Source organism: Chiloscyllium plagiosum, chromosome 7 (assembly GCF_004010195.1).
Source record: "Chiloscyllium plagiosum isolate BGI_BamShark_2017 chromosome 7, ASM401019v2, whole genome shotgun sequence".
NCBI lineage: Eukaryota > Metazoa > Chordata > Chondrichthyes > Orectolobiformes > Hemiscylliidae > Chiloscyllium > Chiloscyllium plagiosum.
In genome coordinates, this window is record NC_057716.1 from 106,073,422 (window position 1) to 106,088,175 (window position 14,754).

The 14,754-nt window shown below is 46.0% G+C and overlaps 1 protein-coding gene across 1 annotated transcript in view; it reads right to left on the bottom strand.

Annotated features, from left to right (window-relative positions):
* Positions 1-14,754, bottom strand: part of LOC122551955 (striated muscle preferentially expressed protein kinase-like) — a 267,850-nt gene that overhangs the window by 91,434 nt on the left and 161,662 nt on the right. The window contains exons 5-7 of the mRNA XM_043694526.1: positions 14,551-14,741; positions 9,962-10,050; positions 9,331-9,506 (exon numbers count right to left, since the gene is read on the bottom strand). Coding sequence (XP_043550461.1) covers positions 9,331-9,506; positions 9,962-10,050; positions 14,551-14,741 — 456 coding nt within the window. The remainder of the gene's footprint in view (positions 1-9,330; positions 9,507-9,961; positions 10,051-14,550; positions 14,742-14,754) is intronic.

The window sequence follows — 14,754 nt, forward strand, 5'->3', positions numbered from 1 at the left end:
ACGAACAGAGTGACACATTCTCTCTGTTCTCACTATAAGAGTGACACTGTCTCTCTGTGCTCACTATCAGAAAGACACTCTCTCACTATGCTATCAGAGTGTCACTCTTGCTGTGCTCACTATCAGAGTGACACTCTTGTGGTGTTCACTATCAGAGTGTCACTCTTGCTGTGTTCACTATCAGAGTGCACTTTTGCTGTGCTTACTATTAGAGTGACACTCTTGCTGTGCTCACTATCAGAGTGACACTCTTGTGGTGTTCACTATCAGAGTGTCACTCTTGCTGTGTTCACTATCAGAGTGACATAGAACATTACAGCGCAGTACAGGCCCTTCAGCCCTCGATGTTGTGCCGCCCTGTCATACTAATCTGAAGCCCATCCCACCTACACTATTCCATGTACGTCCTTATGCCTGTCCAATGAGGATTTAAATGCACTTAAACTTGGCGAATCTACTACTGTTGCAGGAAAAGCATTCCATAACCTTACTACTCTTTGAGTAAAGAAACTACCTCTGACATCTGTCTTACACCTATCTCCCCTCACTTTAAAGTTGTGTCCCCTCGTGTTTGCCGTCCCTATACTTGGAAAAAGGCTCTCCCAGTCCACCCTATCTCACCCTCTGATTATCTTGTATGTCTCTATTAAGTCACTTCTCAACCTTCTTCTCTCTAATGAGAACAGGCTCAAGACCCTCAGCCTATCCTCGTAAGACATTCCTTCCATACCAGGCAACATCCTAGTAAATCTCCTCTGCACCCTTTCCAAAGCTTCCACATCCTTCTTATAATGCGGTGACCAGAACTGTACACAATACTCCAAGTGCGGCTGTACCAGAGTTTTGTACAGCTGTAGCATAACCTCATGGTTCTGGAACTCGATCCCTACTACATCCCTTGTCACTATCCACAACTCCACCTAGTGTCGTCTGCAAATTTACTAACTCACCCTTCTAAGCCCTCATCCAGATCATTTATAAAAATGACGAACAGCAGTGGACCCAACGCCAACTCTTGCGGTACGACGCTAGTAACTGGAAACCAAGATGAACATGTTCCATCAACTACAACCCTCCTTTTTCTTTCAGCAAGCCAATTACTGATCCAAACTGCTATGTCTCCCACAATCCCATTCCTCCGCATTTTGTATAGTAGCCTACTGTGGGGAACCTTAGCGAATGCTTTGCTGAAATCCATATATACCACATCAACCGGTTTACTCTCATCTGCCTGTTTGGTCACTTTGTCAAAAAGCTCAATAAGCTTCGTTAGGCATGACCTACCCTTCACAAAACCGTGCTGACTGTCCCTGATCAGATTATTCTTTTCTAGATGATTATAAATCCTATCTCTTATAACCTTTTCCAACAGGAGATGGAAATGTGTTGCTGGAAAAGCGTAGCAGGTCAGACAGCATCTAGGGAACAGGAGAATCGACGTTTCGGGCATTAGCCCTTCTTCAGGAATGAGGAAAGTTGGTCCAGCAGGCTAAGATAAAAACCTTTTCCAACACTTTACTAACAACTGAAGTGAGACTCACTGGTCTGTAATTACCAGTGTTGTCTCTCCTACCCTCTTTGAACAAGGGAACTACATTTGCTGTCCTCCAGTCCTCAGGCACTATTCCTGTAGACAATTATGATTTGAAGATCACTGCCAAAGGTTCGGCAATCTCTTCCCTTGCTTCCCAGAGGATCCAAGGATAAATCCCATCTGGCCCAGGGGACTTGTCTATTTTCACTCTCTGCAGTATTTCTGATACCTCTTCCTTGTGAACCTCAATCTCTTCTAGTCTAGATGCAAGTATCTCTGTATCTTCCTCGCCAACATTTTCATTTTCTACAGTGAACACTGTCGAAAAATATTTATTTAGTGCCTTCCCTATCTCCTCTGACTCCACACACAACTTCCCACTATTATCCTTGATTGACCCTAATTTAACTCTCATCATTCTTTTATTCCTGACATACCTATGGAAAGCCTTAGGGTTAACCCTGATCCTATCCGCCAACAACTTCTCATGTCTCCTCCTGGCTCTTCTGAGCTCTCTTTTTAGGTCTTTCCTGACTTCCTTGTAATCCTCAAGCACCCTGAGTTTTCACATTTTGTCCTAACATAAGCCTTCTTCCTCTTCTTGACCAGGGATTCCACTTCCTTAGTAAACCACGGCTCACGCGTTCTATATCTTCCTCCCTGCCTGACAGGTACATACTTATCTAGGATACACAGGAGCTTTTCCTTGAATAAGCTCCACATTTTTAATGTGCTCATCCCCTGCAGTTTCCTTCCCTCGGTGGAGCACACCTATCCCTTTCCATCACTAAAGTAAACCTGACGGAATTGTGATCGCTGTCTCCAAAGTGCTCACCTACTTCCAAGTCTAACATCTGGCCAGGCTTGTTACCCAGTACTAAATCTAATGTGGCTTCGCCCCTTGTAGGTCTGTCTACATACTGTGTCAGGAAGCCCTCCAGCACACACTGGACAAAAACTGACCCATCTATAGTACTCGTACTGTAGTGTTCCCAGTCAATATTTGGATAGTTGAAGTCCTCCATGACAACTACCCTGCCTCTCTCACTCCTATCGAGAATCATCTTTGCTATCCTTTCCTCTACGTCTCTGGGACTATTCGGACACTCTGGGACACTCTCATTGTGCTCCCTATCAGAGTGACACTCTTGCTGTGTTCACTGTCAGAGTGCACTTTTGCTGTGCTCAATATCAGAGTGACACTCTTGCTGTGCTCACTATCAGAGTGACACTTTCTGTGTTCACTATCAGAGTGCACTCCTGCTGTACTCACTATCAGAGTGCACCCTCGCTGTGCTCACTATTAGAGTGATACACTCACTGTGCTCACTATCAGGGTGCACATTTGCTGTGCTTACTATCAGAGTGACACTCTAGCTGTGCTCACTACCAGAGTGCACATTCACTGTACTCACCATTAGAGTGACACTCTCTCTCTGTGCTCACTAACAGAAAAACACTCTCTCATTGTGCTATCAGAGTGCACTTTTACTGTGCTCAGTATCTGTGACACTCTTGCTGTGCTCACTATCAGAGTGACACTCTTGCTGTGCTCACTATCAGAATGACACTCTTGCTGTGTTCACTATCAGAGTGACACTCTTGCTGTGCTCACTATCAGAGTTATACTCTCATTGTGCTTACTATCAGAGTGCACTTTTGCTGTGCTCAACATCAGAGTGAAACTCTTGCTGTGTTCACTATCAGAGTGACACTCTTGCTGTGCTCACTATCAGAGTGTCACTCTTGCTGTGCTCACAAACAGAGTGACACTCTTGCTGTGCTCACAAACAGAGTGACATTCTCATTGTGCTCACTATCAGAGTGCACTTTTGCTGTGCTATCAGAGTGACACTCTTGCTGTGTTCACTATCAGAGTGACACTCTTGCTGTGCTCACTATCAGAGTGATACTCTAGCTGTGTTCACTATCAGAGTGCACTTTTGCTGTGCTCACTATCAGAGTGACACTCTTGCTGTGCTCACTATCAGGGTGACACTCTTGCTGTGCTTACTATCAGAATGCACTCCTGCTGTGCTCACTTTCAGAGTGACACTCTTGCTGTGTTCACTATCAGAGTGCACTCCTGCTGTACTCACTATCAGAGTGACACTCTTGCTGTGCTCACTATCAGTGACACTTTCATTGTGCTTACTATCAGAGTGCACTCCTGCTGTACTCACTATCAGAGTGACACTCTCATTGTGCTTACTATCAGAGTGACACACTCACTATGCTCACTATCACAAAGTCAAAAAGTCAGAGAGATGAACAGCACGGAAACAGACCCTTCGGTCCAACCCGTCCATGCCGACCAGGTATCCCAACCCAATCTAGTCCCACCTGCCAGCACCCGACCCATATCCCTCCAAACCCTTCCTATTCATATACTCATCCAAATGCCTTTTAAATGTTATAATTGTACCAGCCTCCACCACTTCCTCTGGCAGCTCATTCCATACATGTACTACCCTCTGCATGAAAAAGTTGCCCCTGAGGTCCCTTTTATATCTTTCCCCTCTCACCCTAAACCTATGCCCTCTAGTTCTGGACTATCCCATCCCAGGGAAAAGACCTTGTGTATTTACCCTATCCATGTCCCTCATGATTTTATAAACCTCTATGAGGTCACCCCTCAGCCTCTTACGCTCCAGGGAAAACAGCCCCAGCCTGTTCAGCCTCTCCCTATAGCTCAAACCCTCCAACCCTGGCAACATCCTTGTAAATCTTTTCTGAACCCTTTCAGGTTTCACAATATCCTCAGAGTGACACTCCCTCTCTGTGTTCACTATCAGAGTGACACTCCCTCTCTATGTCCACTATCAGAGTGACACTCTTTTGCTGTGTTCACTGTCAGAGTGACACAGTCTCACACATTTCAGAGACAGTTACCAACACAAACTCACTGACATACAGACACAAAACTAAAACATGAACAGTCACAAACATGACACTATACCCACATGGAGAAAGTGAGGTCTGCAGATGCTGGAGATCAGAGATGGAAATGTGTTGCTGGAAAAGCGCAGCAGGTCAGGCAGCATCTAGGGAACAGGAGAATCGACGTTTCGGGCATAAGCCCTTCTTCAGGAAGGGCTTATGCCCGAAACGTCGATTCTCCTGTTCCCTAGATGCTGCCTGACCTGCTGCGCTTTTCCAGCAACACATTTCCATCACTATACCCACATGAACAGAGTCATTTACTCACACAGGTCAAACACAGAGCTACCCACAGCAGCAACATGCCCAGGTTAGCGGCTGGGAGCTGCAGACGATAACGGACATGAAACGACCCTGAAGTGAATCAAGTTTCTCCAGGCGTGGCTGCAATGTCATAGGGACCATGGTGTGTACATCGCTGACCTGATCCCAGGGTGACCCGACCCCAGACCAATGTAGACTGACCCACACTGACCCAAGCCAGCCTAGACCAACTCAGACTGACCTAGACTGTTCCAGAAAGGATCTGCACAGTCAACGTTTAATCAAGTCCAGGGTATACACAGCTATTTCCATAAATGTGGAGGAGTTGGTGGTGGCAACTTGTGTTCTTGTTAGCATTCTGAGCACTGCCCTACCAAAGTGGTCATGTCATCCAGGTCAATCCAGGTCATCAATCATAACTTTTCACCAACACCTTCACTTTGGAAACTCCTGGATGACTGTGGTGGACTTCAGCCAGTATCTGGCAATGACTTTTGCTTGGGACAATCCCTCCTACTGCCCATAATAATTTGCCATCCTCTACTATGATCTGGTCTCTCTGAGTCCAAAACGGTTATTATTCTGGTTGGGATCACACTTTAGTTTCACCCAACACCAGCTGTTTCGGTTTTGCCAGCTCTGGATATATCTGCAAAGTCTGACATTGTTAGCTGTGACAGGACATGTGTCCAGAAAATTTCAAATCATTATGCTCACTTCCAGAGGTAGTACCACTGCTGGTGTATCTGCCAGTGGGAAGCAGCACAATGCATCCACATTTGCTACTTGGCCTCCCAGATGGTGTTGTAACTTGTATTTATATGCACTGACAATTAGAGCCAACCATTTAATTTGGCCTGAAGCTATGGGTGGCATTGTAAATCTAGCAGAGCTCTGTAGTCTATTACAATTACAAAATTACACCTGCAAAAGGTATTGGTGGAACCTCCCAACTCCAAATATGGCCCCCAAGTCTTCATTCCCTACCTGGGCATATTTACTCTCTGCATTAGTCAAAGTCCTGCATGCACACACTATTAGGGAGGGTGTCCATTTCATTGGAATACCCTACAACTCATATGCTCCACTTTGCCCATTTTCCAATCTTAAAGCCAATTGTAGCACCTGTTTAAAGTTGAGTTGGTCTTCAGCTAGCAGGGGTTTCTGCATGGTTAATGGTCTCTCAGTTTCTCATTAAATGTTAAACCAAAGTCATGTGCCTTTGCCAGTCATCTTAACATAGTTAAAAATCATGACATAGATTCCCAAGCAAAACTGATAACATTTCAGAATTAGAGGAGGTTTGGGGTCATAATATTCCTAAACTAAATCCGTCAACTCTTGAAAAGTTTTAGAATCTGGTGCTTCAGGGGAAGTTAGGTAGAGAGAATTCCAGGTTCACACTGCCCTTCCTGTGAGGATCTGTTTCCTGGAATCACGCCCAGACGTGATTCAGTTTGAATTTAAAGATTATGCTCCCGCACACTTGCTCCCCGCACCCAATCTCCCCACCCCTGCCAAATCGCACCTCCCCCCACCGACCAGAGAGCGGTTTCTGTGTGTCTAACTCACAGGAATCCTTAATTGGATCACCTCTATTAGATAAACTATTAAATCAAGCACTTCAATTAGATAAACTGCTGCTTTCCTTCCAAAGGCATCCCAGTATTCCTCAGGGACATCAATATCCTGCTGCTCCCCCAGAAATCTCACAAATGTTCCCACTCAGCAATGAACTCTTCACTGTTACATGGTGTATTCTTCTCACTCCCTTCCCAGCCTGTGACTCTGCAAGGAAGCAGGGAGCAAGAGTGCTGGGGAACAATCTTTAGATTCAAACTGGATCACGTCTGGGCATGATTCCAGGAAGCAGATCCTCACAGGAAGGGCAGTGGGAACCTGGAATTCTCTCTCCCTGTAACCCTGGGCCTCTGTTATGGACCAGGCCCGACCCCCTCAAAATATTTTAAGAAAGTAGCCCAGACCCTAATGTTTTCTTATTTTAAGGGTAGATGTGAAGTGCATATTCCAAGAGTGATACAGCTGGTCAAACCACTTGGCTTTAAGTAAAACAGAATTTATTTAAACACTACAGTAGAAACACAAACTAAAGAAAGCGAAATTTAGAATAACAACTCACGGAAAACTTAACTGACCGAGATGGCAACTTAACAAAGGAGCTGATCCAATTCCTGTAACATCCCTTAAACACATCCCTTGGCAAAAGGCTAAATTCAAACATGAGTTCTTACAGGCAAGAGAGAGACAAGTCAGCCAGGAATCATCTGTTGAAGCTTGGTACCTTTCTCGGGACTGCAGCAGTTTCTCACTGTTACAGTTAGTTTGCAGATGACACCAAAATTGGAGGTGTAGTGGACAACGAAAAGGGTTACCTCAGATTACAACAGGATCTGGACCAGATGGGCCAATGGGCTGAGAAGTGGCAGATGGAGTTTAATTCAGATAAATGCGAGGTGCTGCATTTTGGGAAAGCAAATCTTAGCAGGACTTATACACTTAATGGTAAGGTCCTAGGGAGTGTTGCTGAACAAAGAGACCTTGGAGTGCAGGTTCATAGCTCCTTGAAAGTGGAGTCGCAGATAGATAGGATAGTGAAGAAGGCGTTTGGTATGCTTTCCTTTATTGGCCAGAGTATTGAGTACAGGAGTTGGGAGGTCATGTTGCGTTGTACAGGACATTGGTTAGGCCCCTGTTGGAATATTGCGTGCAATTCTGGTCTCCTTCCTATCGGAAAGATGTTGTGAAACTTGAAAGGGTTCAGAAAATACTTACAAGGATGTTGCCAGGGTTGGAGGAACTGAGCTACAGGGAGAGGCTGAACAGGCTGGGGCTGTTTTCCCTGGAGCGTCGGAGGCTGAGGGGTGACCTTATAGAGGTTTACAAAATTATGAGGGGCATAGATAGGATAAATAGACAAAGTCCTTTCCCTGGTGTGGGGGAGTCCAGAACTAGAGGGCATAGATTTACGGTGAGAAGGGAAAGATATAAAAGAGACCTAAGGGGCAACTTTTTCACGCAGAGGGAGGTACGTGTATGGAATGAGCTGTCAGAGGATGTGGTGGAGGCTGGTACAATTGCAACATTTAAGAAGCATTTGGATGGGTATATGAATAGGAAAGGTTTGGAGGGATATGGGCCGGGTGCTGGCAGGTGGGACTAGATTGGGTTGGGATATCTGGTTGGCATGGACGGGTTGGACCGAAGGGTCTGTTTCCGTGCTGTACATCTCTATGACTCTATAACTAGAATAAACCTGAATTGGGAGAACTGGCCATTCCCCTGCCATTGTTAAACCATGCTCTTTCAGAGCCCCCCGCATCTCTGCCTTTATAATGTGTCTCAAAAAAAACCCAAGGACAAAATAATCTCATTAAACTGACAGCATTGTCAAAGGGACAGTGAGCATTGTTATATCATCAAGACTCATTTCATTTACATATAAATTTACAGATTTGGAACAAGTGTAGGCCATTCAGCCCCTCAAGCCAGCTGCACTATTCAATAGGATTTGGAACAGTTTACTTTCCCAATTGCACATTCTCATCTGCACACCCGCCCCTCCCCACACACATGGAATCCCCCTCGGATCCACCCCCTCCACCACCAGACAGAAATCTGTCCACCTCCTTCTTAAATATATTCAATGACCCCACCCCCACTGTCTTCTGAGGCAGAGAGTTCATTCCTGGACACTATGGGTAATTTAGTATGGCCACCCCGCCCTAACCTGCACATCGTTGGGACTGTGGGCAGAAACCCACACAGACATGAGGAGAATGTGCAAACTCCACACAGATAGTCACCCGAGGTGGGAATCGAACCCGGGTCCCTGGCGCTGTGGGGGAGCAGTGCTAACCCCTGTACTTGCTCCTGCAGGTTTCCCTGTTTGTGAAGCCCTGTTTAGAATTGTTTATGTTGCTTTTCTGTGTTCTTGCATTTGGAGCAAATTACTTCAAACATCAAGTGTTACATTCCCCTCTCTGGCCATTTTGTCAGTTTTCCAAGGTCTTCCTGAGGTTCATCACTCCCCTCTTTCCTCACACCTTTAGTGTCATCTGCAAATATGAACGAGGTGACCTTAATACCCTCCACTTATCCCATGTAGCAGGAACAGCAAAGAGCCAAATACTGACCCCTGGGGGTGCCGGGGCTGGGGAGTCTCTGCATTTAACATCTTTTGCAAAATCCATACTGATCTGATCATCCCCATCCACTCTCCTGCCTTTTCTCCTCGATTCCCTTCCATCTGTCTGTCCTGGCCTTAGTGACTGAGCCCGACAGCACCCCCCGCTGCTCTCCCTCCCTACCCCACAGATTCACTCCCCTCGAGGAGAAGAAATTCCCCTTCATCTCTGTCTAAAATGGGTGCCCCCTTACTCTGAGATGATGCCTTTTTGATCCTAGACTCTCCCCTAAGGGGAAACCACCTCTCGTCAATTACACTCTCTGAAGGGCCCTCCGTCCATTGGAACCATACTAAATCCAAGCTCCGAGCCACACAAGGCCAATGGGAGTTATACGGTGGATTGAGTGAATCAGGCCCATGGTCCCATGGTGTGGCTCTCGCTCACCTTTGACCTCCAGCTTGCCGTCACACTGTTTTGTTCCGTACTCGTTGATGGCCTTACAAGTATACATTCCAGAATCCGCCCTCTGCACAGCCACAATGTTCAAATGGAACCGCCCGTTCTCCCCCTCCAGCACGTAATGGCGGCTGTCACTTTTCACCGGCTCCCGGTTTCTCAGCCTATCCAGGGAAAATTTGACAGCAGTTATACTGTGGGGGCGGAGGATTCTCCGAATGGCGGGGGGAAGGGAGGTGTCAGGGGCACAGGGGCATTGGGAGGAGCACCCGCTGACAAGACCCCAATGATGCGTGGCTCTGTTAGAATTCATTTGGGTGTGAGCTTGTCAATGTGATTTTTCAGCTTGTGTGAGTGTGTGTGTGAGAGAGTGTGTACGTTTGAGAGAGAGTGAGTGTGTGTGTGAGAGAGAGAGTGTGTGTGTGTGAGAGAGTGTGTGTGTGTGTGTTGGTGTGTCAGTGTGTGTGTGTTGGTGCGTGTGCCAGTGTGTGAGTGCATACAGATCTGTGCACATTGGGTTCGGAAATGATTGCGATATCAGGATGTAATCGGAGTCGTGACCGGAGCAGGGACATGGGGAAGAGGCTGGGTCATGTGCTCTGAGCTCAATCTCACTCACCAGTAAATGATAGGCTTCGGCTGTCCAAGCACACACACGGTTAGACTGATGTTCTGTCCTTCCACTGCGACTTGGTCATTCAGTGGCACCTACAGATAGACACAGAGACCAGTCAATGGGTTCCAGTCAGGGAACACACAGCAGGCAAGAGACAGATCCAGAAATTCATCCCTCCCTGGTCTTTTACATGACGTATTAAACTTTTCCCAATGATCACAGAGAGCTTTACACTGATGGCGGGGTATATATCAGTGAAAGGGGTGAAATGTGTTGTTTGTGTGAGACAGTGTGTGTGAGAGTATGTGTGAGTGTCAGTGTCTTTTGAGAATTGGGGTGAGGAGTAGGATTGTTGTATGTGAATATTATCTAAATTGGGAAAGATTGCAGCAAGTTCCAGCACAGAGGGATTTAGGATTCTTTGTGCGTGAATCATAAAAATCTAAATTCATCCAAATTCACTGGATAGCAGGAAAGGTCAATAGAATGTTGACCTTTATTTCAAAGGGAATGGAGTATAAAAGTAGGGAGGTTTTGCTAAGATTGTACAGAGCACCAGTCAGACCACACTGGAGTTAGGAAGAATGAGAGGTGACCTTGTCGAAACATATGAGATTCTTAGGGAGGGATGTGGAGAGGTGGTTTTCCCTCGGGGGAGAGTCTAGGATCAGACAGGCATCATCTCAGAGTAAGGGGGCACCCATTTTAGACAGAGATGAAGGGGAATTTCTTCACTCCGGAGGGGTGAGTGAATCTGTGGGGTAGGGAGGGGGAGTGGCGGAGGGCTATCGAGGCTCAGTCACTAAGGCCAGGACAGACAGATAGAAGGAAATTGAGGGGAAAAGGCAGGAGAGTGGAGTTGGGGATGATCAGATCAGCCATGGTCACATTAGGTTCTGGGTGTAGGTTTGCTCGCTGAGCTGGAAGGTTTATTTTCAGACATTTCATCACCATACTAGATAACATCATCAGTGAGAATCTCCGGTGAAGCACTGGTGTTAGTGACTAGCTTTCTATTTATGTGTTTAGGTTTCCTTGGGCTCGTAAATATCATGTCCTGTAGTGATGTCACTTCCTGTTCTTTTTCTCAGGGGGTGGTAAATGGGATCCAAGTCAATATATTTGTTGATAGAGTTCCAGTTGGAATGCCATGCTTCTAGGAATTCTTATGTGTGTCTCTGTTTGGCTTGTCCTAGGATGAATGTGTTGTCCCAATTGAAGTGGTGTCCTTCCTTATTTGTATGTAAGGATACTAGTGCGAGAGGGTCATGTCGTTTTGTGGCTAGTTGATGTTCATGTATCCTGGTGGCTAGATTTCTGCCTGTTTGTCCAATATAGTGTTTGTTACAGTCCTTGCAAGGTATTTTGTAAATGATGTTTGTTTTGTTTTTTGTCTGTATGGGGTCTTTCAAGGTCATTAGCTGCTGTTTTAGTGTGTTGGTGGGTTTGTGGGCTACCATGATGCCAAGAGGTCTGAGTGACTTAATCTGTACGTTGGTGTTCCGGGTAGCGAGACTATGGGTCTAAGGGGGGCTCCTGGTTTGTGAATGTTAGTGAGCTCCAGCTCATTGAGCAAACCTACATCCAGAACCTCAACCTGAGCTACAAATCTTCTCCAAACTCGCTATCACCTCTAGGCGCAATACGCTAAAACTGGTCCAAAAATGGGAAACCAACGCCATCCGACAGAGCACCACCCATGAACAGCTGTACTTCCTGCACGAATGCCGAAGGAGACAGGTCCTACCGAAATGTCTTCAACACAAACCTCCCCTTAACATCCCACTAACCAAAAGAATAGCAGAGCAAAACGGCCGCAGAATGCTTAGAGAAATTATTAAAGCTGCCCACAACAGACTCTGTAAATACAAGTGGGAAATTTTGCACCAAAAAACTTAATCACTAACACGACAGACCATGAATGGACTGACACAGTACAACAAACACAGACGTTAGACAGCGGCAAACAAAGAAAACAAATGAACTAGACCTCAACAAACTCACACAAAATAACAACACAGACAACCTAGAAACATGGATAAAAAAACTTATCTGACCCACCCTTAACAGTCACTGAAAAAGCCATCTTAGTAAGAGGATTAAATTACAACTTCCAGGATGCAGACAAGTAGATTTCTTAGCAGTATTAGAAACAACACTGAAAGATGGATGGCACGGTGGCTCAGTGGTTAGTGCTGCTGCCTCACAGCACCAGAGTCCCAGGTTCGATTTCCAACCTCGGGTGACTGTCTGTGTGGAGTTTGCACGTTCTCCCCGTGACTGTGTGGGTTTCCTCCGGGTGCTCTGGTTTCCTCCCACAGTCCAAAGATGTGCAGGTTGGGTGGATTGGCCATACTAAATTGCCCATAGTGCGAGGTGCATTAGTTAGGGATAAATGTAGGGGAATGGGTCTAGGTGTCGGTGTGGACTTGATGGGCCTGTTTCCACACTGTAGGGAATCTAATCTAATACAACCAACTCACAGAGGAAACCCGACAGACAGTCGCACCAGCATTAAGCAGGAAAAAGGAAAGAAACACACTCAATACAAAAGAAAGGAAAGCACTAGAAGGACTCCAAAAAGATAAAAGCATTGTTTCCTATCTGCAGACTAGAACGGTTGACAGTCATTTTAAACCGAACAGACTACATTGAGAAAGCAAATGCACTACTTGCAGATACTGACACTTACCAACAGGTGGTGATAGACCCAACTCCACAACTAGAGAACCGAATCACAGCCCTACTCAAAAAAAACTTAAGAAATCTGGAGAATTAAGTAAGACAGACTTCCAAAAAATGAAACCAAACGGATCCAGAAAACCACACATCTATGGATTACCCAAAATTCATAAACCAGGTGCCCCCCCCCCCAGACCCATAGTCTCGCTACCTGGAACACCAGCGTACAGATTAGCCAAGGAGCTACACCAAAGACTAAAACACTTAGTAGAAGACTCACAACACTCTATCCACTCCACCCAAGAATTCCTGAAGACCATCAAAGACACCAAGATAGAAGAGGATGAACTAATGGTCTCCTTTGATGTAACAGCCCTGTTTACATCCATCAACATCAACCTGGCCAAGGAAACTCTGATTACACTAATAGAAGGCCCAAAGACACATACACCAAACACCACCAACTTCATCTGCAAGGACAGTATCATCAAGCTAGTGGTCCTATGCCTTATCACCCACTTCACCTTCAACAACAAAACCTACAGACAAAGCAACGGGACACCCATGGGATTTCCGATATCAGGGTTCTTAGCAGAGACAGTAATGCAGAGACTTGAGCAAACAGCTCTGCCAACCATCCAACCCAAACTCTGGGTCCGCTATGTGGTTGACACCTTTGTAATCACAAAACAGAACAAATTAGAGGAAACCTTCAAGACCATCAATAATACCCTTATTGGCATAAACTTCACTAAAGTGGAGGAAAACAACAACAAACTGCCATTCCTAGGTGTCACAGTAGAGCGAACAGCCAATGGGGAACTTCAAACCAGCGTCTACAGGAAAACAATACATACAGACCAAATACTGAACTACAGAAGCAATCATCCCAACACCCACAAACGAAGCTGCATCAGAACATTATTTCAACGAGCCAACACACACTGCAGTGCAGAGGAACTACGCAGAGCAGAGGAAAATCACCTATACTGTGTATTCAAAAACAATGGGTACCCAATGAACACAGTCTGCTGATTTTTCAGCAACAAACGCAAACAAGCAGACAAACCGCATCCAGAAACCCTAGCCACTCTCCCCTACATCAAAGACATCTCAGAAATGACTGCCAGACTACTCAGATATCCTTGGCATCACGGTAGCCCTCAAACCCACCAACACACTAAAAGAGCAGCAAATGAACTTGAAAGACCCTATACAGACAACAAGCAAAACTAATGTCATTTACAAAATACTGTGCAAGGACTGTAACAAACACTACATTGAGCAAACAGGCAGAAAACTAGCCACCAGGATACATGAACACCAACTAGCCACAAAACGACATGACCCTCTCTCACTAGTATCCTTACATAAGGATAAGGAAGGACACCATTTCGACTGGGACAACACATCCATCCTAGGACAGGCTAAACAGAGACATGCACGGGAACTCCTAGAATCATGGCATTCCAACCGGAACTCTATCAACAAACACATTGACTTGGACCCCATTTACCACCCCCTGAGAAAAAGAACAGCAAATTACATCACCACAGGAAATGACATCACCAACCCAAGGAAACCTAAACACATAAATAGAAAGCCGTTCACTATCACCAGTGCTTCACCGGAGACTCACTGAAAATGTTACCTAGTAGGATGACGAAACATATGAAAACGAACCTTCCAGCTCAGCGAGCAAACCTACATCCAGAACCTCAAGCTGAGCTACAAATCTTCTCAAAGCTCGCTATCACATTGAATAATAGCATGGACTGGATAGGCTGAGTGGTCTACTCCTGCTTGTACACCTGACAGCCAATCGATAATACCATTCCCCAATCCAGCGGGCAGCTGCCGGAACATTCCACATGGCGATAGTGTGGGGAGGGGGTTCAGTTTGCACCAACCTGAAAACTGGGTGGAGCTCTGAAGTGGGTCTCTATGATACTCAGTTGGTTCTCTGGTAGCCTCAGGGCCTGTCTCCCCTTGTACGTCAAATCGATGGGGTCCTCGAGGGGGCTCAGGTACTCCTCATCCGACGTGATGGGACTGTACAGCTCCGTGGGGAGGGGCAATGATTTCCGGTCTGCCGTGGAGTCTGCACCATCATC